Below are 26,444 nucleotides of genomic sequence, written 5' to 3' on the forward strand. Positions count from 1 at the left end.
CAGGAAGGGTGCAAGTGTTCCACATTACAGGCAGGTCTGCATTCAGAGCTTTCCCGCTTCCATTTTCTAATTTCCTGTTTTTTTAATTCTCTTTCACTCTGTACTTGCTTCTGTGGGGATGGGAAGGTTCCCATTGTTTCTCAGAGTTATGCAAATTACTTAATGGGTACTTGATTACTGTTGATGACTGAAACTGTTACTGTCTGTTTTGTGACCATATCTGTTCTCTATGGGGAAAAGTTGTATTCTTTATATGTGTTTGCTGATTGATACTCCTGAACACCTCCTCTACCTTACTCACCACATCCCAGGTCTTGGGATCCTGCCCTTGTGGTGCTTGGTATACAAACAATATTGATATTAATTATATACACATACTGTATATCACAGGCTAGGAAAGTTAGCAACAAGTCCAAGGGGCCACCAATAGTCAAAGAAGCTATTGGAGAATAGTAGATTTCCTTCAGAAAATGGAACTCTTGCCCAAAATAGGAAAACAAAAGGAAGTACAAGCTTGTGTAAAGGAGGTGCAAACAGATAGTAAGAGATGCAAAAAAGCATTCTGAAAAGCATATTGCTAACAACATCAAGATCAAAATTAAAGAATTATTTAAATATATTAGAGGCAAGAAACCTCTTGTAAGAAACCTACTGCCCTCTAGTTAGGCAGTAGAACCACTTGAGAATAATGGAGTTAAGCAAATACTAAACGAGATTGCAAAGAAGCTGGATTATTTTCATCTATCTTCAGTACAGAAGTTATACGTCAGATACTTGTGTCTAGAAAACTAGGCCAACAGTGGTAACAAAGATGTAGTTTTCTAAAATGGTATCCATCCTATAATTCTTAAAGAACTCAAATATGATATTGCTGATTTTCTAACAAAAAATGTAACATTTCCCTGAGATCAGCCTTTGTAGCACAGGGCTGGAGAAAGGCCAATGTAATACCATTTTTTAAAAGTGATCCAGGGAATCCAGGAAACTACAGGCAAACCAGCTTAACATTTGTTCTGCATGATTTAGTTGAAAGCATTATTAAAGACAAAATTAGTAATCATATAGAAAGAGAAGCCTTGCTGAGAAAGAATAACCATGGCTTCTGCAAAGGTAAGTCCTGTCAGACTAACCTTTTAATGTTCTTTGAGAGTGTGGATAGGATAGGAGTGATTCAACACATACTTGGACTACTAAAATTCTATTTGCAAACCCCTCACCAAAGGCACTCAAGCAAACTTAGCAGTCATGGAATAAAAGGACAGACATTCCTATGGATCAGTAACCAATTAAAGGACAGAAAGCAGAAATAAGAATAAATGGTAAATTATCCCAACTGAAGGAAGTACACAGTGGAATCCCACAGGGATCTATATTGGGACAAATGCTTTACCACTTGTTCATAAATAATGCGGAATTAGGAGTAAACACTGAAGTGGTCACTGTTTACTTTGGTTAAAATAAAATGGGGGAAATTGGCATTGTTATATGTAAATTAAAAATGTTAAATGCAGTTCAGTGTAAGCAAGTGTAAAGTGATGCATGGTGGGACAAAAAATTCCAGCTCCAAGTCTAAGTTGATGGAATCTGAGTTAACAGTAAAGTGCTTTGTTTATCTTGTCTCTCAGTAACTCTGAAATGTTAAATGCTCGATTAATGAGGAATCTCAAAAGACTTAAATACAAAATATATCCAAGCTTTATCCCTGTTTGTATCTGGGATTAATTCCCAGTGGATTTGTTCACATGTCCAAACAGAAAAGAAGTGGACCGATCCATCCAGATATTTTGGATTGGCTATTTGCCATCATAGCCGTTTGTCTCCCATGACCATTTGCCATACCAGCTAGTGATGAAAAGCGTTGTACTCTGTACTTTGAAAGTACCTGGTAGAATCCCTGTAGCTGCCAAAGAAAGCCTGATGTTGACTCAGTGCCTCAAGATGGTAGGAAAGAAGAGGCTGCTAAATGCCAGTGTGAAAAGCAGTGCACAGTATCAAGGCCATCAAAAATACTTTTGAAAATTAAAATTTAGTAAGATCATAACAACTAATTCCTAGAGCAGGACACTGACAAGATGATAAAAAACCATTGTGCTGGTTGTTCAAGGCAGATGCAGCAGTGTTGAAAAGGTTTGTAGGATTAATTTTCCCTCAATAGTAAAAAGCCTCAAATATGTATATCCTTTTGGCAGAAAGAAGAGAAAACTTCACAAGAAAAAAGAGCTCCTGTTAAGCAAGAAGTGTCACTCTTAGATCTGGATGACTGTAAGTACTTCAGATAGTTGCCCCTTCTCATGCTAATTCTATGACCCTGAAAGTTAATTAAATAATCAAATTATGAAAAGCTTAAAGTATTACTGTTTGTCTCATTTATGTATAGTTGAATATGTGCATGCATTTTATGTAATGTATGTATCAAATTGTACAAAAGAATAAGATTTTTAAAGAGCCTAGATAATTTAATTGAATCTCTGAAAAATTGTTTAAAAGCTTTCAATTTTGATCAAACATAGTCATGTGCTCGTTGTAAAACTTTTATATATTATATATGTAATATATAATACTTGTGTGTATTGTACATATATTTGTTACATTATATTTAACATATATGTCATTTATATGTTTTTAAAAATGAATAGATTAATAAGGCAAGTAGTAATTTAATACATAAGGAAGTAACTTAAGCTTTTCATGCAGTAGTGGGACCCATAGCTAGTTCAATGGGAAGTTAATGGCTGGTAAAGCAACCCAGAATTAGTGTAAAGAGCAAGGTAGGTCACTGGAGCTGAAAGAAGAGAGTGCTTTTGACCTATCCCTATCTGGAAACAAGTGTTTCTACTCATTTCCATGGTTTCTTTATGTAGTGCTACTGAACCAACATGATCAGAACCCCCATACCATATTGAATAGTGTCCAATATAGCTGAAAAACATTCAGAAAGATTTGGAGGGTTTTGAGAGGGGCAGTTGAGTTTAAAAAAAAATAATTGTAAATCCCTTTCTGATTGGGAGTATGGAAATATTACTAGTTACAAATATAAGCAGAATTTGAACAGCTTCAAAAGTAGGGATGCTATTCTTAAAACTATGGGTTTGATACAAGCTTAGCTTACAGAAAACACTGTTGATTAAAAAAAGACATTTGCTAGCCTCCGTCTTACAGAACAATCTCCCACAGTGTTCCAATCTTTTGAAGCAGATTTTCAGAGGCTTGAAAGATTGCAGGGTCACCTGCCTACCTTCTGCTACCAGAAGTGTTCCCTAAGTGGAATACCACTCAGGGCGTTCTCCTGCCAGTAAGGACAATGTATGAATGCATGCTGTATATTTTGAAAATATCTGATAATTCCAGTTCTAAACTCTCAACATATATTTTGTCTCAATTTCTAAAAATAGTTTTCTTCTGTAGTCGTGCAACAAAACCCTAACCTTGAAAAAATAGTCAAATAATATATGAACATCAATGTCCCTTAGTTTACTTTCAATTGGGAAATCTTGTTTCCACGTTATGAAGCATTTTGCTCCTTATTTTGTTATACAGTGGAAAGTATTCAGTAGAACAATTAAAGTCAGAGGAATATGACAGTGGGACCAGTTGCCAAGAGAGGTTGTGGGCTCTCCCACATTAGTGACATTCAAGGTGAAACAGGACAGTCATCTGAATGAGATGCTGTTACTTCGTGTCCTGCACCAGCAGGAGCTTCAACCCTTCCTGACCCATTCTGACCATACTATTCTATGAATCTTAGTTTTGAAATGTTTGAATGTGAGATATTACAGAACCACAATATCACAGTGCTTAACTGTTCTGTTTGTTTTCTACAGTCAATCCTGTATCAGCTCCAACAGCACTCCCTAAGCCAACTGTTCTCTCTCCCACTTTAACTGCTGATCTACAAGGTTTAAGTTTATCAAGTTCTTCGGTCATTAACGTAAGTGATTCTTTCATGGACTACTTCATCTTTCTAGCTCATTTGTTTTTTAAAGTGCACTTGCATCTTGATTCAAAATTAGCCTACAGGCTATTCAAACCTTCTTTCTAAACATGGATGAAAGACATTTATTTATTTGTTTGTTTGTTTGTTTGTTTGTTTGTTTAAAATATTTCTACCCCATCCTACATCCCAAGACAGCTTACAATAATTAGAACAATAAATAAACAACATACATAATACCAACAAAAAATAAAATGCGACTGTAAATATTGAAACCAGTTAAAATTCCTTAATCCTTAAAATAATGGGTAAATAAGAAGATTTTTACCCAGCACCGAAAGGAATATAAAGTCAGCGCCAGGTGAACCTCTCTGGGAACAGTATATTATGTATGATTTTTTAAAGTCTGTGCGTATATGATAATGTTTGTAGAATAAATATAGCTCTTTTGCTAATCACTTAGCTAACCTTTGGGCACTGATATCCTTCCTTATCTTGACCATTTATGAATTCTGGGCAAATGTTCTAATTGTGTAAATTAGTAGCACAGAGCTGTATTAGCTTCTTAGGAAAGGTATTCTTGAACCACCTCATTTTGAGAACAGAACTGTTAATCATTCTTCTGGAGTGTCTGTGTACTAAAATAAAGTCTGGACCTGGCACTAAAAGATGGTAGTATTGGCAACAAGCAGACCGCATATGGGAGAACATGTCACAGGGCAGTGGGGGAGGACACCACTGAAAATATTCTATCCTTTGGTGCTATTCTTGAAATATCCCTTGGAGCAAGCACTTTGAAGAGGACTGCAGATGCTGATTGCAATGTACAGGTAAGTTCATACTGCTTGTGGTGCTTCATCAGGTTCTGCAATCCTGAAATGCCTTGAACTGAGCTCAGAAATGCATAGGCAGCCAATGCAAGCAGGGCAGAATGGATGTTGTGTACTCTGACCTTCTGGCCATCACATTTTGCATTAGCTGCAGTTTCCAAACTGACTTCAGAGGCAGCCCTCCAGAGAGTACATTGCAGTAATCTAACCTGTAATCCAGCCTGGAATTTACTAAAGCATATACTACTCAAGATAATTTGTCCCAACCCAGATAGGGGTATACCTGTGCTACCAACCAAAGCTAGTAGAAGGGATTCCATGCCACTAAGACCACCTGAGCTTCTATTGACAAAGATGGCTCCAGGTCAATGAACTTGGTCCTTTGAGGGGAGTGCAACTACATCCAGAACAGGCTGTGCAACCTCAGTGCAGGTAGAGGAACCACCCATTAACATCACTTTGGTCTTGTCAAATTGAGATTTAGTACGTTACTCTTCATCCAGCTAATTGTTGCAGCCAGACTCAGAACTGTGTATCATCAACATACTGATGACAGCATACCCCAAAGCTCCTGATTATTCCATTCAGTGCTTTCACGTAGGAAATAAATAGCACAGGAGACAAAAATGGTGGAACCTCATACTAGAGAATCCATGAGACTGAGCAATATGAGCCATATTGGAGGGAAGCTACTGTAGTGCAGATCTTCCAGTTTAGACAATTGCCCTGGAAGGATGCTATGATCAATGGTAGTGAAAGCTTCTAAGAAACAAGGAGAATCAGTAGGGTCATACACTTTATCCCTCCCTGCCTGCCATAGGTCATCATTTAGGGCAACCAAAGCTGTTTGTGCACCAGAACTCTCTCTGAATCCCAACAGAAATAGATAATCAGTTTCATCCAAGAACATGTGGAGCTGTTTGGTGACTTCCCACTCAAAGACCTTGCCTGAGAAAGAATTATTTGCCACTGGCCTAAGTTGCTGAGATCTTCAGAGTCCAGGGAAGGTTTTTTCAGGTGCTTTTCAGGCACCCCGGGACCACTCCCTTACAGAAAAGAGGCATTAATCACCTGCCAGTTTTTCCTTCCCTTTCAATTTTAATGAGTCTGTTTAAAAATAGTAGGTGAAAATGATAGGCTACTACATAAAGGTTATACTTCTCCCTCCCTCCCTCTCCACCTCTCTCCACACATTTACACACACACACACACTTTAACCTAATATGTGCCTGAGATTCAAATACAAACTCTCAATATTACCCATATGTGAGACAGACTTTACCAAGACAGGATACAATTGCCAGACAAACCTAAATGGATACAGTAAAAGTAGATGAGAAAGCAACTTGTTTGGGGGCAACCAGGGCCATTGTGGATACATCATTTATCTAATGGTTTGTATTAATCTTATTTAGCTTTGAGATTTGTTTGCTGAGTATTTTTTGGCCATGAATAGTAAGGCAGTTTTACCCATACAAGTCCATAGTATTGACCTGCCACACCAATGTAATATATCTTGTTTACACCATATGTGATGGGGACTGTAATAAGAGTGCTAAGAGCTAATGTTCAGTTAGTATAGAAGATAAAATGTACCCTATTGGAGCCTGTGTAAAGTACACTGCATTAATGCAGCCAGAGAGCTGATATGCCAGTCACTCCTAATTTGAAATTGGAATTATATAGTAACTGGCAAGTATTCCTTAGAATTAATTTTAAAACTTTTCATACTTTCATATTTTATTTCCATTCTAAAAGAAAGGAAGATAAGCAGCCTTTTAACACTTGCCTGATTGTGTAAGAGGGGAGCTGAACCCACGAATTACACTGTTCAGGAGCTTGCTGGAGAGACAAAGAATCAAAGACTTTGAGTTTCTCTTTCCTTGTTCAGTGCAGGAACCTTGCATCTGCAGCATGCCAATAGAAAAGTGTACATCCCTTTCTTAAATACCCCTATTGAAGGAGATGCCACCATCTCTCAAGGCAGAGATATCATTTATCTATTAAAATATTTCTAACCTGCTTTTCAATCAGTTTCAGACCCAAAGAAGTATATAGTATAAAATTTAAAACTCCTCCAAATAAGTAAACCTAAAACATAACCTTAAAATCTTGAAAGCAGGACAGTAGAGGAACAAGGGGGCTTAATCACACCATACTACTTGTTAAAGCATATGTAAAAGGCAAGCAGTGAAGGAGCTGAACTAATCTCTTTGGAATGGTGCCACAGAAAAGTCCCTGTCTCCACTAACTTTACCTCATTTGGTGAAGTGGCATAGCATTAAGCCTCAGATGACTATAATAATGTAAGAGCAGGTGCTTATGAAAGCAGGTGGTCCTTGGAATATTGCTGCCCATGTCTGTTTAAATATAAGAATAATAACTTTCTTCTTTGTGGGTTCTCTGCATTACAGGTAAGGTTTCTGCACCTGTGCACAGTCCCCATCAAAATTTTCTACAGCTAAAACTTTTTAGGTGGGAACCCCACCTCCATGCATTTCTAGAGGGATGCACTCCTATCCTTTGTCTCTTTCTCTTCAACTGTCATAGCTGCATATCATTGAGAGTATTCATCTGCTAAATTCCTGCTGGGGATGAGGGCTGGAGATTGAGCCGATTGTTAATAATTTATTTCATTTCATTTCATTTATTTTATTTCTAGCTGTCTTTTTATTGTCCTTTTCACTCCTTCAAGCAGTGTAGTATTTTTTTCCTTTTGCCTGGTATTATTTTTGTGAACCTCTTCCCATCCACAAATGTGCTTACTCTTCAAGTAAACTGCCAATGACAGATGGCAACAATCTCTGTTTTTTTCTAGTTGGGCAAAGGGAATATAGTAGAGCTGTGTACATATTGCCAAGAATTTACTAGATGAATATGGTATAATCCCATTTTCTGCCATTGTGTAGTGCTATAGGAGTGCAACCTACAATAGATAGACTCATTAAGACAAACAGAATTGCATATGGACCTGGCCCCACCAGTTGCTCTAGCATTGGTGCCATCTTTGCCAATTTTACCCTATCCATCATTTCTGACTGCTGCAATGATATGGACAGGTACCATTCCAGCCATTTACTCCTAGGTACCAGTTGACCCCATCAGATCACCCCATCCCAAAAAGGTACCAGATTACCCCATCCCAAAAAAGCCCAACTCCAGGCATCCCTCCCCAGTATCACAACTGTGAAAAAAATCAAAGCTAACAAATTAGGACTCTTGAATACTCCAATTGAACACCTACTGTTGGAGTTTGTCTAAACTGATATCATGGGACCTGTCCTCCCTTCTTTTCTCAGAGTGGCAAGAAACTAAGAAAACCTCTTTGTCTGCACTGCCAATGACCATAAAGATGGAGAACCTCTACCACAACTACATGAGGATTGTACCTTTACCTTTCAGCACCTGCCCCCAGTGTATATCATGTTCAATGCAGTCCCAGCATCTGTCATTTTCTAGTCCAGACATGGCAGAGCATCCTCAAAACTCTCTCTGCTCTGATTGATCAGGAAATACACATGCTGAATACTGCAGGAGAAAAACAACATTTCACTGCTATACTGCTTTACATCATGAATTACCAAGTGTGTACAGCCTGCTACCAGTTCTTCTTAGGTCAGAAGACTTCCTCTCAGCTCAAATATCTGTTATGTAACAGGAAGAAAATAGTATGACTGTTTAAGAATTAAACCATGGCCTTACCCAAGCAACACGCCAACATCCAAACATGTAGTAGTTTGCACAATAGAAGCATGTATTGCAGTGGTCTGCAGGACTCAGTGGAGGCTTTATCTTGTATTTAAGATATGCCTTTCAGTGAACGAGGGCTATTTAAATCATCGGCACAGGACACCTTAGATTATGGCAATAACCCTTTGTACGGCAGTCTGCTTGGTGCCTGGTATTGTTGATTTGCTTTTGGAAGACACATCACCTTGGCCTGGAAAACTCCGGCATGTTTCCTCTGGACTTTCTTGGAGAAACCGATCTCCACACGAGCGAGCTGCTGTCTCACCGCACATGCACGCCCCCACCTTGCCGCCCGTGTGTGTGCTCCGCCCCCTGCCAGCACCGCATTGCTGACCCATGCTCACTGCCAGCACCTTTCAGCTGGCCCCCTGTTGAAAAAGTGTGAGGACCACCGATCTACAGGGTATCAAAAACTGGGTCTGGCACTCCCTCAGTGTACTGAGCCTGGGGGCGTGGGCCATATGTTCAGAAAAATGGCCCAAGTCCACAGTTGGAAAAGTGGAGTTTCTGTTGACCACAGCTGCACCTGGAGAAGATGTTGGAGCAACACAGGATGTTGTCTTCATGTAAAAATCATAGTGCTCAGTGTCCAACAGTGAAGGAGGACTGTAGAGCACAGTGGCAGGAGAGCTAGTTCAGTGGTGGAGGCAGGTGGGTCTAGGAGTCCCTGAAGTTGGATGTGCAAAGAAAAAGGCAGCTGAAATCTTGGAGGGGGTGCTCCTCAAAAGGTTGGTGGCTTGAAGAATTGGTCCTGTTTCCTGTACAATTTGGGATAGTAGACAGGCCAAAAGCAAGGGTTGTAGGTGGGACATTCGTGGTGGTACCCCCACAGGGCATAGAACAATGAATCTGGTAGGATGGAGTAGGTAGGTCCCCTGTCCCAATCCAAGATGGGGGAGTGGGAGCAGCCTCTTTAGATTTGGCATGGAGATATACCAGTGATGGAGCAGCCGGTGACTTTGGAGTCAGAGCCTTGGAAGGGGCTTGGACAGGTGGTGCATCTCAAAATCTCCCTTCAACACTGAGGCTGAGATGAATTCAAGCCTCAGCACAGGTGGCTCTGGTTCCATATCCTCTTCGGTGTATGACATCTAGTGGTCAGGACTTACCAAGTTCTTCCTGGCACTTTTTGTGTTCGGCAGCCAAAGTTTCTGCTAACTTTGCCTCCTTGGCCTTTCGCCAGTTCTTGATCTTTGTCAGTTTCAAGGACTTTCCCAGATTTGGCAAGGGTACCTGGCTCATGGCTGATGGTTGTGGCTCCTCTTGCAAGCAAGGATGCAGACTCAGAGGTCAGTGGGAGAGGTTGCTCTGGGGGTTTGAGAGATCAGTCACTCTAAGAGCGTTATTCCACAGCTCAGTTCAGAGGCCGTCAGCTTGACATTTGGTAAAAGTTTGTCAGTGAGGATACTGGTTAAATAAGTGCCCTCACCCAAGCAAAGTAGGCATAAAGAATGCTAAGACAGAAGGGAACTTTCAGTGCCATTGGAAACATTGACACAAGAAAAATTGTACAAAAAGAAGACTAGCGATTGGAATGGATAAGGAAGAAGTATATGCATGTATGTATACATATATAGTTTGGGAGGAAGGAAAAAGAGATTGCAGTTCAAGAAAAAAAGATCAGAACATCATGAAAGTATTAAGTTATAGAGAGTTTGTGAGGGAGGAAAAAATAAAGTATTAGAGAATACAAAAAAACTGCTTGAATAGTTCACATCTAGAGAGTAAAAGAACTTTCTTAGGTACTACAGCACAACATAGATGCCATATAGACATGCTGTAAAAACAGGCTAAATGAGAGAAAATAATAGGTGAGAGCTTCAAGATGTTTTCAGGAAACCAGTAATAAGAAAAAAACATTGTTATATCTACAGTTCCATTTGTTCATCTTTAACCTTAAATAACTGCTGTTCTTCATACCTACTCAGTCCTAAACATGAAAATTCCAATTACTTAACATTCATATGTAATTACTATTCCTTATGTTGAAAACATTAATATTTTATAAGAACTGTCTCCATTCAAACTTCCTCACTGGGAAGCTCTTCTGATTTCACTTTTTCTAAAATAAGTTTCCTCTTACTGAAGGTCTATTTCCTGCAGAAATAATTTTCATATTTAAGAGATGATTTTGAAATATTGCATATATAGAAACACTATTTTGGAATAGGTCACAATTTTCATAGTTTGTTTAACTAGAGATTAAATGCTGACACTATTTTGAGAACTTTTTGTACGTCACGGTACATAAGAAATCAAGTCATCCATCCTTCAAGCATGTCAAATTCTTATCTGCATTTCTGGTATATTTAAACACAAATATATTATTAGGGATCTCAAGTGTAAAACATAAATAATATGCATAGGTTTAGTCCTTGTGTGATTGCAGGTGTTGATGGCTTTTGTTAGGAAATCACAAATCTTACATTTTGTCAATAAAATCATTCTCTTTAAAATTTCAATCACATCTTTCTAAGGTAACATTTACCTCCTCACATCTTTAGCAGCTATCAGACATGACATGGGACATATTCATTGACCCTAAAAATTTTCATCAGAATCATGCACTGAAAGGGGGCAGCCCCAGCCAGACAAGAGGCTCATTTCAATTTTAACGGCTGTAATTAAAGGTTAATTCACTGAGTCAGGATTAACGAGGAAAGTACAAATGATAGGCAAGCAGCTGCCTTTATAATACAAGATTAGAACAATGCAATTACAATAAGAATTAGAAAAAATCAACTTCCTGAAAGGTTCTGTAATGAATGAACTGCATTTCTCTGCTGTTAATTGTACTACTTAAACATGAGGATGGAACAACAATAATTTTATTGTAATATCTCTTGATCAACAATGCTAACAAAATGGTTTTCTAAACACAGCAGTCAGAATTGATACATTGAACATGCTATGATCATTGACATTAGTTGAAAAGAGCAGTGATTACTATTATGTTATATTAAGCTTCCTAAACTAATATAGACATACGCACAAAACAACATTAATTTTAAGTTGCTTTGGGATGATGTGAATATTTTTGTTCTCTGTTTTATTCACAAAACACTTCTGTTTTGTGTTTGTTAATATAATAAATGAAGGTAGAATGAACTTGCTTGTGAACTTGCTGTGTTAGATTTCTGTAAGAGTATAAACTGATAAAGGAATAACAGTGCTTTATTGAAGAACGGGGAGATGTCATGTGAAAAGGTACAGTGTTTCAGATATTCTGTAAAAGATCCTGATTTTGAAGTAAACTGAAATATTACAAGGTATCTTAGGAAAGAATGCTATCTTTTTAAATGGGCCATTTACCACTGACATCTTACAATTGGTGACATATATGTTACATTTTGTTTTTTGTCAGGTGTCATAGGATTCAGAAAAGTTGAAAGCATTTGTGCTTATAGATGCAAAGAAAATAATTGTACATCATAAATAGAAGATGTGGAAAATTACCCCTTAAACTCAGTTTCCATGGAAAGAATTTGCATTTTGTCGATCGTTTTTGAGGTGCTTTAGGATAATAAATCTGTATGCTGGGATACATAGGAGTATTGATGCTTAAAACCTAATAATCCGGTAGCATCGTCCTAGGAAAAATATATAGTGCTGTTTGAAGATTATGTAGCCCATGATATGAAAAGCCATGAGCTCAATGCTGCTATTGCTGTGGAAATGGATTGTAAGCATAATATAGATTTGCTTGATAAAATTATTATTTTTGCTAAGCAGATGACAGCTGGCAAATCTGTCTCTTATATGCTATAAGTCACAAAAATGTATGGATTATCATTGATATTTAGATCAACCCATATTGTTTGTCTCAAACACTGGACCAACATGCTGTTTCTTACAATATTTTGACATTAAGAGCTCCAAGAAATAGTATTTAAGCTGCTTTTGGAACGGGCAGTTGATAACTTTTCATTCATAATTAGCTCATAGAGAACCGAGAGACATTGCAGGGAAATTGAACTGTCAGTGGGTAGAAACAAGCATTTGACCTCATCACATTGAGTGGGGCCCATCATAATTTGTTCATTTGGTGCCCATCAGCCCAGCCTCATCTCTCATACGGCACCTCGCTGACCTTCCCTCTCCAATTCCACTCAGTTCAGCTTTAATTATGACTCTGCAGACCCGAAGAAATATTGCAGCTTGCTCTCAAAAACCCTGAACTGCCACTCACCAAAAGATTGGTTTTTAACAGGTAATAAATGCCCAGAGGAAATGGTGCTGTGTCCCACACAGAGCACACTAGCTCCTTTGGAGATTTTCCTGTCTCTCAAGTATCCTAATGCCTAGTGGATTTTTTTAAAATTTCAGAAAGAACATATTATGCTTGTTGACAAGCTCAGTGTTGTGCAAAAGTGATGTAATATTTACTGAAGGTGTGGGGGGTTTTGTTGTAGCTAGAATAATTATTCTTATATTTAAGAAGCCAGAGAATTGTAGCTGGAAGTTTTAATTGATTTCTCATCAACTGGTAACCAAATATAGCTTTAATCACAGACTAAAAGTTGCCCTTCAATTTAACCAGTTGGCCTTCACGTTTGAAGGCATACCATTGTAGTAGTCATGTAGGCATGTTGGCTACTTCCTCCTAGTGCAGATCAGATGAAAATAAACTTTAAGTGTATTTTACTTTTAATTTTGTATCTAAACAGCAGTATTTCACAGTCTTATGTGAAATCACAATACCTTATTTTAATATTAGTGGTCCAGTACTTCCACCATACTGCTGAGGTTTGATCCAGTTCATTTTGAAACTACTTTAGCTCTAGCAACATACAGTAAATGGGAATAGTCAATGTTTTAGATTCCCAGCTTAAAAATATTAGATAGTCTTTCTTTTAAACATTGATAAATAACTTAAAATTTGATTAAAGTTCTTGATTAAAACAAGCTGTGGTCTTCAGTATCTCCAGAAAGACTGTTCTATTGATATTTATAATGTGAATTAATTTAAATATAATTAATTAAAGGCAAGGTGTTCAACTAAAAGATATTGACAACCCTAAAATTAATAGTACACAATTGAAGAATTAACAGTTTGAAGTTTTTAAATAATTTGGTTAGGTTCTGTAAGGAAAATGGGAAGCACTGTGCTACCATCTCCAACAAATGTGCATTTAATTTTTTACACACTTAATCATGTTCTAATAACCAAATTTTGCTTTATTAATTGCCTTGAAATCGTTTAGTAGAACTATACTTCACCATTGCTCCTTGTTCCAAGATGGGTTTCTTCAATAACCTTTGAGACACAGATTTGAGAATGTACTACCAAAAAATCCAATGCTGCCTCTAAAAACATGTCTCTGAAGACTCCAAGGCAAATAAAAGTATTCAAAACTACAGTGTATCCTTGTAGTGAATGTGAAACTGTCAGCAGGATTTTCAGGTCATTTGACAAAAAGGATACAGGTGCAGTAGCTAGCAGTGAAGGTGACTGCTATTTTCATCAATCACTTTGCCTTTCTTTAAGTTGATACATAATGGACCCCTTCAATCAGCTTCCTTGTTCTTTGTCACTTGTTTAGGAAAAAGAAAAAAAGGTAGAAAGGCTGGGCTTTAAAGTCAAGGTTAAAAAAATGAATTGTGTCTTATTTACACAATGTAGGAGAGATGTCAGTGTGAGCAGGGGCTCTTCATAAAATGTTGAGTTTGTCAATTGGTGATAATAGTCAGCCTGAAGCTTCCTTCCTTGGACAGACCTTGATGCTTGTGAGTTCACACAAGTTTAGAATTAAGAGGTTGCTCAGTGGCAAAGTTGAAAACATGTTAATAAATGTAGACTTTATTTTTTGAAATAAAGTTTCCTAGTTAGTGATACCCAGTGCTAACTGTTTAATAACAGGAAGGAGGGAGGGAGAGACTTGTTTCTATGGAGGCCCTGAGCTTTCTAGACAGTGTAATGCTTTCCTGATGTACTGTTCATAATTTCATGTAGAAAATATTGTAGTCCTTTAAAACTTACTCAATAGCAGCAGCAAGCAGCCTTTTTGAGATATGGGCACATATGACAATTTAAGAAACTGTCCTGTGCACCATAATGGGAAGTATGGCAAAGTACAAGTTTCCTGCCAAAAGGCTGAGTGCAAGGCAAGTGTGAGCTAAGCCCTAACATGCTACATAGCTCCTTTGAACCCACAGTTTTCAGCACCAACAAAAAAAACCCTATTTCACAGTAATCATAGCTGCTCATAAGAAGCAAATGGAAGGGGAGGATATCTTGGCAGGGTTGCCTTTGTTCCCATGGTACTATGTTGTCTATATTGGGCAATACCAGTGCTTTTTTTGTAAAAAAAAAAAAAAAGATGCCAGAACTCACATATGGGGTCACACTTTTACACTAAAAAAAGATTTTCAATTCAGCAACTTTTTTTGAAATAAAGAACTTATCTACCTCTTGCATGTGGCCAGTCACTCTACACACACAGAAGTACTCAGCACGCAGTAAGCACTCAGCACGCGACCACACGACCGATCCCAAGCTGAGCAGCGCCCTCACAATCAGTGCCAACACACAAGCAGCCCACAGGCACTATGTTAATGATTTTTGCTGCCAACCTGCTATGCCCTACAGGGCGATTCACAATCACTTGGGAAAATCCATCAGAAAAGGGTGCCGGACTGTTCCGGTGTGTTCTATGACAAAAAAACCCCCCCTGGGCAATACTATCTTGCCTATGTTACACAAAACCTCTTCCTTTGCACCAGAATACACTGTGAATGAGACACCTTATCTACATGTAGGAAAGAAGCCCTCAGATCAGTGCATGAACTTGCATGTTGGTATGTTCAATAAATAGTTTCATAGTCAAATATTCCACAAGATGTGTAAGTTGCTTTGGAACATATAGTGCATAATTTGTTCATTTTGAATTTTATACAGAAAAGAGATGGCAATTATTTTTATGAAGACGTCAAACAAAGGTCAGCATATTTAGCATAGATCCATTTAAATCAATTGAACTTGAGTTAATCACATCTGAAGACCCAGTGATTTCAATGGCTGTGTTCTAATGTTGACCAAGTCTGAATCTAGTACAGTTTGACCCATCAGTATAATAACTGTTTGCCCTGATTCTCTCTCTCTCTTGACTCTTTAGGCTGCTTGTTGAATGGTTTCACGTTTTCCTTGCAACATCTTGCCACCTTTTCTGTCTTCTAGTTGTGAGCAGCAGAATGGGTATGAGATAACAACCATTGTACTGGGGGACAAAATCCCTAAAATAATGAAAGCCCTTCATTCAGAGATGTGTTTAATGCTTATATTCCCTGAGTTCACCAAATTCACCCAAAATCTCATATTTGGTTAAACCTTTCCAAAGGGCTGGGAACCTAAAATTTAAGTGATTGAGCTGAAACTTCAAATGCGAAGGCTCTGCGGTCCCAGGCTGATCACTGAAGATGGGCCAAGGAAAGTAATCTAATGGCAGTTGAGTGCTAGGGCTTGTCAATGCCTGCCTGAATAACTTACAGAAGATGAAACATGATTGATTGCAGTTTCACTGCCCAGATAACTATGGATAAATGCAAGTATATATGGTGCAAAAAAAATCCATGGAAAAATGAGCATCAGAAAATTTTCCACTCCATATCACTGAACAGTAATAGTAGACCTATGTAACAGGTGCCCTGGCATCTGTGCATCTCTCTCATGTATACGTGTGGAGAGAGTTATTAGACATCTGCAGAATCCTGGATCTGAGATGAAGGTGTCTAAGGACATGAACAGGCCCCAGTAAAAGCCAAATATTGTCCTTACTGCTTGGTCAAACTGGAGAATATTCTTCTTACATGCTTCCCATAGGAATCTGCCTGAAAATTATATTTCTATGGTGGGCATTTTCTAAGCACCCAAACACAGCTTCCATATAGCTTGAAGTGCCTGATCTTGTCTAATCTTGGAAGCTAAGCAGGGTTGGGCCTGGTTGAAAACTGGGTATGTTTCTTGAAAGTTGTGAACCACCCAGAGAGCTTCAGCTATGGGGGTATAGTAATGTAATAAAATAACAACAGCATTTGGTGTTAATAGCTACTGGGGATGGGGCTATTCCTGTGGTGATACCTCAGCTTTGAAATGGGGTGATACCTCTTTAAAACAAGGTGCCAGGTTAAAACCTTGCTATTTTGGCAAGCATATATGGATATATGGGTTACTAATTTAGTTGTATCTTGTTTTAATAATGTTTGCATTTATTGTTACTCTGTTTGATTTTTCATTTTAAAAATTGCCTTGTGACCTTATGACTGAAATATGAGATTAAAATGTTTTAAGAAGGATTGCCCTTCAAAAGGGTTTATCTTTGAAGGGCTTAACAAAATTTCTGCATTGCTTCAACAAGATCAAATACTGTATGTTGCTTTTTTAAAAAAAAGTTCTTTTGCTAGTGGACAACTTTGCAAGTTAATGACTGATTCAGCAAAGTGCTTAGGCATATTTATAAAATGAAAGCATATAACTAGGCTCAGTGAAGTCAACTGTTTCAAAAGAAATCTGCTGCATATGACAGGCCTTAATATTCATGAGGAGTACTCATATTTCAAAGCACTCTGCTGGCACAAGCCACATTCGCATTAGTGCACCTCACATTTCCAGGGCACTTGGAGGATTTGGCTTTATGAAGTATGTCAGTGTAAAGCTTTCAGCTACATCTTGTAAAAACCAGTTGTAATGTTTTAGGAAATATGGTGAATCATATTTCATTCTTGTATTTAAAAGATGATATTTTAAGATGCATATGCACTATTTCAGCAAATCATTTAATTACTTAAAGATGTAAATACATTATGGGAATTCTTTGTCATGCGAAATGACTAAAGGCCTGGATTTTGTCCTCTTTGTTTCAGTTGCTTCTTACTCAACGCAAGCTGCATGTGAAGCAAAAAAATAGAAAGCAATTTTAATATACTATTTGTTAAAAAGATTAAAGATTACTTTAAAAGGGGGTAACTTGTCTGAAAATGTCATTTATATAAAATTTGAAATGATAATTGGAGAGAGAAATAACCTGCTACTCTTTTCCAGATTTATTTTGACTCTTTGGGCCACACTAGTTTTATGCCTGTTTGAAATCACAAATATTAAACTGACTAAATAATAGTGTTGACTTTGAAAGACCACTATTGATGTATATATGGAAATTAATCAGTAGTTGTATATCAAAGCTAAATATTATTATACAATAAAAATGAGCTTTGTCAGTTTGTTTGAATTTCTGTTGGGTAATGAATGCAAGATGAGGGTATCTCTTTTTGAGGTGAAACAATGACAGCTCCTAGAAGTTATTTCTTATTATCGTATTTATTATGAATGAATATTTTTATTGCATTCATACCCCTCTCTCTAGCCAAAAAGCTTCTTGAGTGGCTTATGTGGAATAATAAGGCAGTTCCCGCCCATAGACTTACTATCTAAAAACATGATATACAAGGGGAAAGGGGGGCGGGTAGGAAAAAAGGAAGCTCAGGCACTAATTACTCACACCTATAGAAACATATGTCATTATATTCTCCCGAGAGACTGGATTGACGGTCACTGTTTGGTTTCTTTTAATTTTAAAAGATGTATGGGAGATCCTCCATAATCCATAGTTTAGGGGTTCCAGTTTCTCAAAATATCCAATAACCTTTTATTGTGCTCTCATTGGATCCGCACTGAATCATGTATAAAGTAATCTAACTGAAGTAAGAGGAACTTAGAGCTATCAGAAGTGGTGACTAATTTTTCCCATTGATTCCAGTGAATATACTCCAGTTAGAATATTTTATTGCATTTTTGCTGTTATAAATCACAAATAATTCTGGGCTTAAAAGTTGCTAGAAAATGTTTGTTTATCTCACAGAGCTACAATTCTCAGAATGGTTCTCTCAGTCAATCTCTCTCAGTCAATTCTCTCAGTCAATCTCTCTTTCCCAGGAACTCTGCAAACTGTACCTTTCTGTGTGAGGAACAGGTGTCCACTAATGACACTTAGTATACTTGGGGAAGTGATGCTCAGATTCCTTGGGGAAATAATGACTGTTTAAAGTGGAATAAAGATGTTCTAAATGTGTGGTATGAATGCATGTGGGATGGGAGGTAGTTTTTAGTGTCACAGAAGCAAGCTGACAATATGTTGCTGTGTAGCAGAGACTGACCATGAAGGAAAGTATCACAGAAAACAAACATACATGCCTCACAGGCCTCTCCAGTTAGATGGTTCCCTGGTCTTGTTGGGAAATGTTGAAAAAACACCTCTGTTAAATTCGGGACTCCAACACAGTGGCAGCTGCCAGACACAAACAACCAAAATTAAGTATCTTGAGAGGCAGTGAGGGAGAGACTGTGACCCTGGTTTCAGGGATCCAGCAACCCCCTTAAGGGCCTCCACCAAAATAAGTAGGGTTGCTTCAAACCCGCAAAGACCCCCTCCACTACACCCTTGCCCATAGGCAAAGGTGTCAGGCAAGGGTGTATTTTATCTCCTTCTCTCTCTGTATGCAGAACATAAGTAAAGCTGGATTAGAGGAAGAAGTAAAAATTGGTGGAAGACACATCAGTAATTTAAGATATGCAGATGACACTATACTACTGGCAAAAATCAGCAAATGACTCCTGCTAAAAGTGAAAGAAGACAGTGAAAAAACAGGACTGCAGCTGATTATTAAGAAAACAAAAATCATAAGTACAGAAGAAATACAGAACATTGATGTCAACACTGAACAAACTGAAATAGTGAAAGATATTGCATACATTGGCTCAGTCATCAATTCAAAGGGAGACTGCAGCCAAGAAATTCAAAGAAGACTGAAACTTGGAGGACAGCATTGAAAAACTAGAAAAGATAATCAAGTCTACAGATGTTTCACTGGAGACCAAGTCCAAGATTATCCACACTATTGTATTCCCAATCATTATGTATGGGAGTAAAGTTGGATAGTGAAGAAAGCTGACCAGAAGAAAATTAATGTATTTGAAACATGGTGCTGGAAGAGAGTTTTGTGAATAGCCTGGACCATGCAAAAGATAAGCAAGTGGGTCCTAGATCAAATCAAGCCAGAGTTTTCCTTTGCGACAAAAATGACAAAACTTAGGCTGTCATATTGTGGGAACATCATAAGATTGTACTTGGAAAAGACAATCATGCTAGTGAAAGTTGAAAGCAGCAGAAGAGAAAGACCAAATGTGAGATGGGTTTATTCCATAAAGAAAGCCACAGCCTTGAATTTACAAGCGCTGAACAGGGCTGTCATGGATGGGGCAATTTGGAGAGCTTTCATTCATAAGGTCATCGTAAGTCAGAGATGAGTTGACGACACATAACAAAAAACATGACTTATATTGCAGCCAGAACCCATATTACATAATGAAATAATTACCCCTTTCTATCACATCCTCCATGCTGTTTCTTGGATAATTCCCAGGAAAACTGTAACCAAGCTCCATTGATCACATCTCAAATCCTTAGCAGTACTTGAGAGCTTAAAAGTACTCAATATTAGCTTGTAGTTTTATCTGTTGACCAGGCTATGGCCTCAGTTGAGTAGCAGCACATGCAGAAGGATTACATTATTTAGCCCAATACATTTACAGGCATATGTTAAAGGATTGCCATGAGTGTAGAAAAAAGGCATTTCTTGAATGTCCTTTTTTCATATGGTGCATGCTATCAGTATAAGCTTCTTATAACGGTGTTGTCAAATGGGAAAAGATTCATTCATATCAAAATAGGAAAGGAAGTGGGATATGGATTGGGAGGGTAATATCTTGGGATCAATATTTTAGAGAAAAGTTACATTATAAAAATGACTTAATTCCTGTTAACATGGTAAGGCACTCCGTATCACTCTTAAATAAAGATTAATTTGGAAGTAGGAGTTTCTGTAATATCAGTTGTATCTATTTAAGCAATGAATAACATTTCCATGAAGTTAATTTTAAATGAAAAATTATATTTGAAAGTTCAAAGGAAACAAGAATAGTTTCAATATGAGCATGTTGAATCTGGTATTTTTTATTTACCAATGTAATGCTTATGACTGCAATTTATATAGGAAGGAAATCTCTCACAACCTATGACCTACTAAGCTAAATACAGCTGAGGTCAAATGTGAGGTCTACCCTACTTGTGTTTCTGCAGGCCAGAGAGCTTAGCAGTAAGAGGCTTATTGGGCTGCGTTTAGTTGCCTCACTATAGAAGACAATAACACTAGGGAAAGTTGAAAGTAGTGGAAGAAGAGGAAGATCAAATATGAGATGGATTGATTTCATAAAGGAAGCTACAGCCTTGAGTTTACAGGAGCCAAACAGGGCTGTTAAGCTAAGGACATTTTGGACGTCACTCATTCATAGAGTTGCCATGAGTTGGAGATGTGCAACAAAAACTGAGTTGAGTTGTCATAGATGGCTAGTAGAGTGCTTTGGGTCTGGTAGGTCACAAGTTATGCAGAGCTGTCTTTGCAACTCTAGGTATTACTTTGAAGAAATATTCCTGAAGTAACCTATTCATTAGTACTGGTCTGTGCAGTTTCAGACTGTAGGACAGGCGATCTGGTACAAACCCATGAACTGTCTTTAGCCTAGAACTGTTTTCTTCATTTTAGCTTAAATCAGAGTGTTCCTCTAGGCCAATTAAACCTGAAATAAGTTATTTGGGAATGGTTTTATATTCAGCTAGTTCACCCAAATGTTGCTTGGTGCTTGTAGCCAAAGAAATGAGTTCTGGGACTACTTCATGTTATTGCCAGACATTTGAGTTACATACTTTGAAGAACGTCTCACAGAGAAGCAGTTTGAAATTTCAATAGCTTTTTTACAAACAAAAATCTTATTTCATGTCACTTTAAGCAGTGACATTAAAAGTTTTACAATTTTAATCTTAAGTCTACCCCCCAAGAAGCAGACATGCCATGTCATAAAATAACTATTAGTGATTAGTTTGTATCAAATAAATCTAACTTGAGTTGATAATATGGTCCATTACCAGCTAACTGCACAGAGTATTTTTCATTTTACACTCTTCAGTTACTTTTTAGTGAAGTGTTAAAAATATGAAGCTTTTCTCCTTTCTAAAATTGCATGCTGTCTGTCTGTTATTAGGGAAATAACAGCTCTTATAAATGTTTCAGTAAGCACTAAGTAGACAGTTATGTGCACTCTCATTCCACGCTTATTTGCTTACTGTAATAAACTGATAAAATATGTGTGGTTTGTCTCTCTGTATCTACAGGCACACAGATTTCCTTTAGAAATAATGTTGTATCTGCAGAACTGATTGGTTATTTTCATAAAACATCCAAAAGTGCATAGATGACTTTCTTAAACATATGTCAGTGGAATTTGTAGTATTATCTTGCTGTTACCAACTGTATATTAACCATTTAGGGAAGGGTTTATTTCTGTGTTTACAGAATTTGTATTGAATCAGTGCTACATGAAAAGATTCCATCCACTCAGCTGAATGTTTTGAATTCCATCTTTCCTATAAGTCATGTCCCATTAATGATTTTATTTAATTTGAGGGAATTGGTAAGTTAAAATATTCCTTGACTTGGATGCTTATATATAATAGGCTGAGATGGCTTTGGACAGCAGCAGAAATTTTTACTTCTGAAGTGTTGTATGAATGTTCAAACAACGTGAAACAGTGCCTAAGGTGGAACAGATTCTGTGGATACAGCTTGAGTTTTCCTCCCACCCAAGATTGCTATGTGAGCTCCATACATGAGAAAAATGTAGTCCTTCATTCAATGTGCAGCGGAAAATCTCTGAATCATAGAAATGCAGTTACAGAGAGAAAGAGAAATGTTATTTTATTTGTCCAATTAAATGTGCATATTATACAAGTTGCATATAGCTTGTTTTGCACTCATCAACCAAATAGCAAAGTGTCTCAAGTGGGAGAACTGAGGAGCAGCGTCCATCAGTAAAACAGATTCCTCCCCACTCCTGCAGATCCAGAGCCCCCTTGGACCCTCTGGAACTGATTTGTGGGCATTGGGGCAGAGTACAGGAAAGAAAAGGTAAGTTCTGTTGTACAAGCAGAAGTCTATTGAAATAGCATTGGCTGTCACCATCCTGCATATAACCTGAGCAGCGATGATTGCCTTACAAGTTTTCACTTTCAATCTAATCACATAGACCCAAATTTCCTAATATTCTAGGTGTGCATAAATGTAGTATTGACTTCTTGCATCATCATCTTTCTTGACCATCAAGAACTTGGTAGTATCTATTCACTAATGTTTAATTTTTCACATATAACAGGTCAGTGCTCCAGTCTCTGTGCCAATGAGAACTCATGAACTACTTCACCGAATGAGTGGAAAAGGATTAGCAGCTCATTATCACTTCTCAAGACAGCCATGCATTTATAGTGAACAAATGGTTTCTGTCCAAGTGACAATAACTAACACCACTGACCAGAAGATAGAAAATATCCACTTCAGTGAAAGAAAACTCCCCCCTGGCATGAAAGTGCACATGTTTAACCCAATAGGTAACTGAGCTGTTGTTTTCAAAACTATCTCTGAAGCTTTTTTCCTACTGTTACAAGGCATAAAAAAGAAATTGAAGCTTCTATTCTAGAATCTTGTAGATCTTTTTACTATCAGCAGTTTTATTTGGTTTGATTTGAGAACCCTTCACCTTTAATGACTTGTAATCCATTGCTTAGTTATGTGCACAATCCTACTGGTATCTGTGGTGCATGTGTATTGCCTGCTTTGTCTATTTCTAAATTACTCCTATGAAGTGCGGCATGTGGAGAAGCTGGTTGATGTTTTAAATTTCAAATGTATCTATCATACTCTTTGCCAAACAGCACTTGAAACGGCACACAATTTCAGTAAAAGAAATAACAATTGTAAAACAATATGGATTGACTCAGAGATAAAAGGGTGGGACTCAGCTTGTACAACAGGGCAACACCCCAGCCCCCTCTGCCCCCTTTCCAAAGCCCCTCCAAAGTGGCTGCAGAGGGAAATTAGCAAACACTGCCTCCCTCACTCTCTTGCTGGCTATCTGCTGGAGCTCAGTCACTTCCAGAAGTGAAAGGAAAATCTTCCAGTTGTGAAAGTGTAAGTCTATAAGAGAGAAAAAGAAGAAGAAACCCTTCAGAGTAGAAAATAATAAGGGATCTAAAATTTCTTAATATTAGTAACAGTAATACTAATATTAGTAGTAAGGTTAACCACCCAAAACACATTTATGTGTACATATACAACAGAAGACTTTCCATTCTTTATACAGAAATCAGAATTATTGTAATATAATGGTAGGTTACTATTACTGAAGAGTAGATAAATTATGATTCTTCATAATGACAATACTCCAAAGTAATTAAAAATGCACATTTATGCTGATTAAGTAGTATATCATCATGAAACATATGGTTGAAAAACATAATGAATGTTATCCTTTATCAAATGTTTGGTTTTCTCTACCATGTTCATAAGGAAGCTTCATCATAATAGTTATATTCCAAATTCTAAAGAACCAATCAGGTTTTTTTCCTGTTATGAGACTGTTGAGATTTAGCAGCTGTAAGCAAACATTTAAATGAATAAACATTTCTATATCATTATTATCTACATGTTCAATGGAATTCTCAAGGAACCCTCTGGGAGTCTCCTCATGCTTTGTTCAATGCAGAATAATGTAAAATGTCAATATAGTCCCTCATTCCCAGAATACATATAAATAGTCGGCTTGAAGCTGTCTGCAGTGTTAACATTTATCCTCTGATTAGACTATAGATCTCATTTATTTTATATAATTAATCTTGGTGTAATGTTGCAGTTCAGGTTCATTGTGACCAAACTTTTCTAATCCCCTGCTTTCTCCAGTTCTCTTTTGTACATTTTCCTATGTTGCTAGTAGAACTCTAGTCTGTGTATATCATATTATTGCATAACTGTTACCAATTTACTAGTTGAAGACATGAATAGTTCTCCATTTGTAATAACTGTCTAATTGATCTGAATTTCCTAATAAGTAAATACAATTTAAAACAAATATTTAGAAAGAAAAAAAATCCAATAGACATCAACACAAGTTCCAGCAGAGAAAAACTGGCTCCAGTTTTCATTAGCCAGTTAAAAATAACTTGCTGAAAAAAACACATTTCCAGTAAATATGGGAAAACTAGCAGATCTGGCCAAAAAAAAAAGAAGTGGGGAGACGTTTCATTAAGTGGCTCCTAGGAAAAAGCACCTACAATTCTTACATCAATAAGAGGCTGGGTATGTGAAAATATACATTGGAGAGGCACATTCTAGTGTATGTAGGGCTTTACCAGCACTTTGAGTAGGGTCTGAGTCCTAGAAGCTAATGTAGCCAAGCCAGAAGAGGAGTAATATGAGTTCTTTATCCAATTACCACTGAGAACTGAGTAGCAGCATTCTATACTGCCTGAAGCTTCCAAACCACCTTCAAGACAGCATTCCATAGTATATATTGTAGTAGTGAGGAGATTATCAGCACCTTAATAAAAGCATGAATATGTTTTTCCTATCTTATATGTCATGGACTTAAATGCATAACAGTTCACTAAATGTTTTCTGCTTCCAGAAGGGAAGGGAAATGGAGAGGAGCATGCAGAACTGTCTGCATCTAGAGCTATGTGCAGTGTCAAGTGTTCATGCTTCCCCATAATTTATTTATTTATTTATTAAAACCTTTCTATGCCGCCCCTTGCCGAGGCCTCGGGGCGGCTTACAACATCAAATAAAATACAAAATACATTAAAACAATAACGATTAAAATATATACAGTAAAATAAAATAAGCCGCCCTGGCCGAATAAAATTCAATAATATTAACATTTAAAATGCTGCTTAAATAAAAATAAAAAGGTCTTCTCCTGGCGCCGAAAAACAATTCCTGTGGAGGGGCTAATTAATTAAAGGTGCAATTGTAAAACACATTTACTGATACGTGAATCCCATTGAACTTAGTGAAACTTACTTCTAAATAGGCATATATAAGATGATGCTATGAGTTTATGAATTAAGCTGTGTAATACGATTGGATTGATTTAATTAAAATCAAAATGTCCATTGTTTCCCCAGAATGTATCTTCTGTACCACACAGGGAGTGAGGGAAAAGCTATATAGACTAAACTGATTGGTAATAAATAGTTACATAAAAAATGTTAGTAAAGTATACAGTAAGAATTATTTCACTGGTTAGAAACTGTGCTGGGCTATGATACAAAAAAGAAACTAAAACTAACAAAAGTACATGCTGTGGAGTGAATCTGACATAGCCTGCAGTCCTAGAAGTAAGTCCAAATTAACTGAACAAGGCTTAGTTCTGAGTATACAGACACTGTGAAAAGTAACATAACTGACATTTTTAAGCTAAGTAATCAGTGAATTTCCCTAAGAATACAGATATGGGTCTGTTGTGGATGTATTATGTAATGTATAGGGTTAATGTAGTTAACCTCATTGCTTCAGCTGCAATTTTGTGCTGTAATATTTTAATACAACCACCATAAATTATATAATATTGTAATATATGGAATGCATTATATAAATATTGCACTGGTTCACATAATTGCAGTTAGATAAATAAGCCAGGGTGGCTTATGGCCCCTGCCATTCATATTAGACAGATTTCCCTATTTACCTTTGCTGATCATCTGAACTTAGGCAGCTTGGCTTGTTTTGCAGGTACGGACACCAGCCCTCAGATAACCCAGCAACAGCCCATGAGTTATCTGATTGCTGCTGCCCCATCAAACAAGCCATGCCACCCACATTCAGATGACATGGCAAGCCATGCCAGAGAAAAGCAAGAGTTATTGGGCATTCACATGGTATGGGTAGAGCCGGCTAGAGCCACGGGTTAGACTAGATGGCCCTGAAGACCCCTTCTGACTCATTCTGTTTCCACGTTTCTATGTTTCTAATTAAGGAAATCTTATTGGCACAAATGG

At 37.5% G+C, this 26,444-nt stretch overlaps 1 protein-coding gene across 7 annotated transcripts in view; it reads left to right on the top strand.

Annotated features, from left to right (window-relative positions):
• The window catches only part of AP3B1 (adaptor related protein complex 3 subunit beta 1), a 167,849-nt gene that overhangs the window by 103,203 nt on the left and 38,202 nt on the right, over positions 1-26,444 (top strand). For 2 of the 7 annotated variants that reach the window (XM_044446337.1, XM_044446338.1), the window contains exons 21-23: positions 2,190-2,262; positions 3,822-3,928; positions 22,769-23,000. In XM_044446337.1, the coding sequence (XP_044302272.1) occupies positions 2,190-2,262; positions 3,822-3,928; positions 22,769-23,000 (412 nt within the window). The other 5 variants (XM_044446339.1, XM_044446341.1, XM_044446340.1 and 2 more) reach the window with 5 other exon arrangements.

Source organism: Varanus komodoensis, unplaced genomic scaffold (genome assembly GCF_004798865.1).
Source record: "Varanus komodoensis strain SLA01 unplaced genomic scaffold, ASM479886v1 scaffold5, whole genome shotgun sequence".
In the NCBI taxonomy this organism is placed as follows: domain Eukaryota; kingdom Metazoa; phylum Chordata; class Lepidosauria; order Squamata; family Varanidae; genus Varanus; species Varanus komodoensis.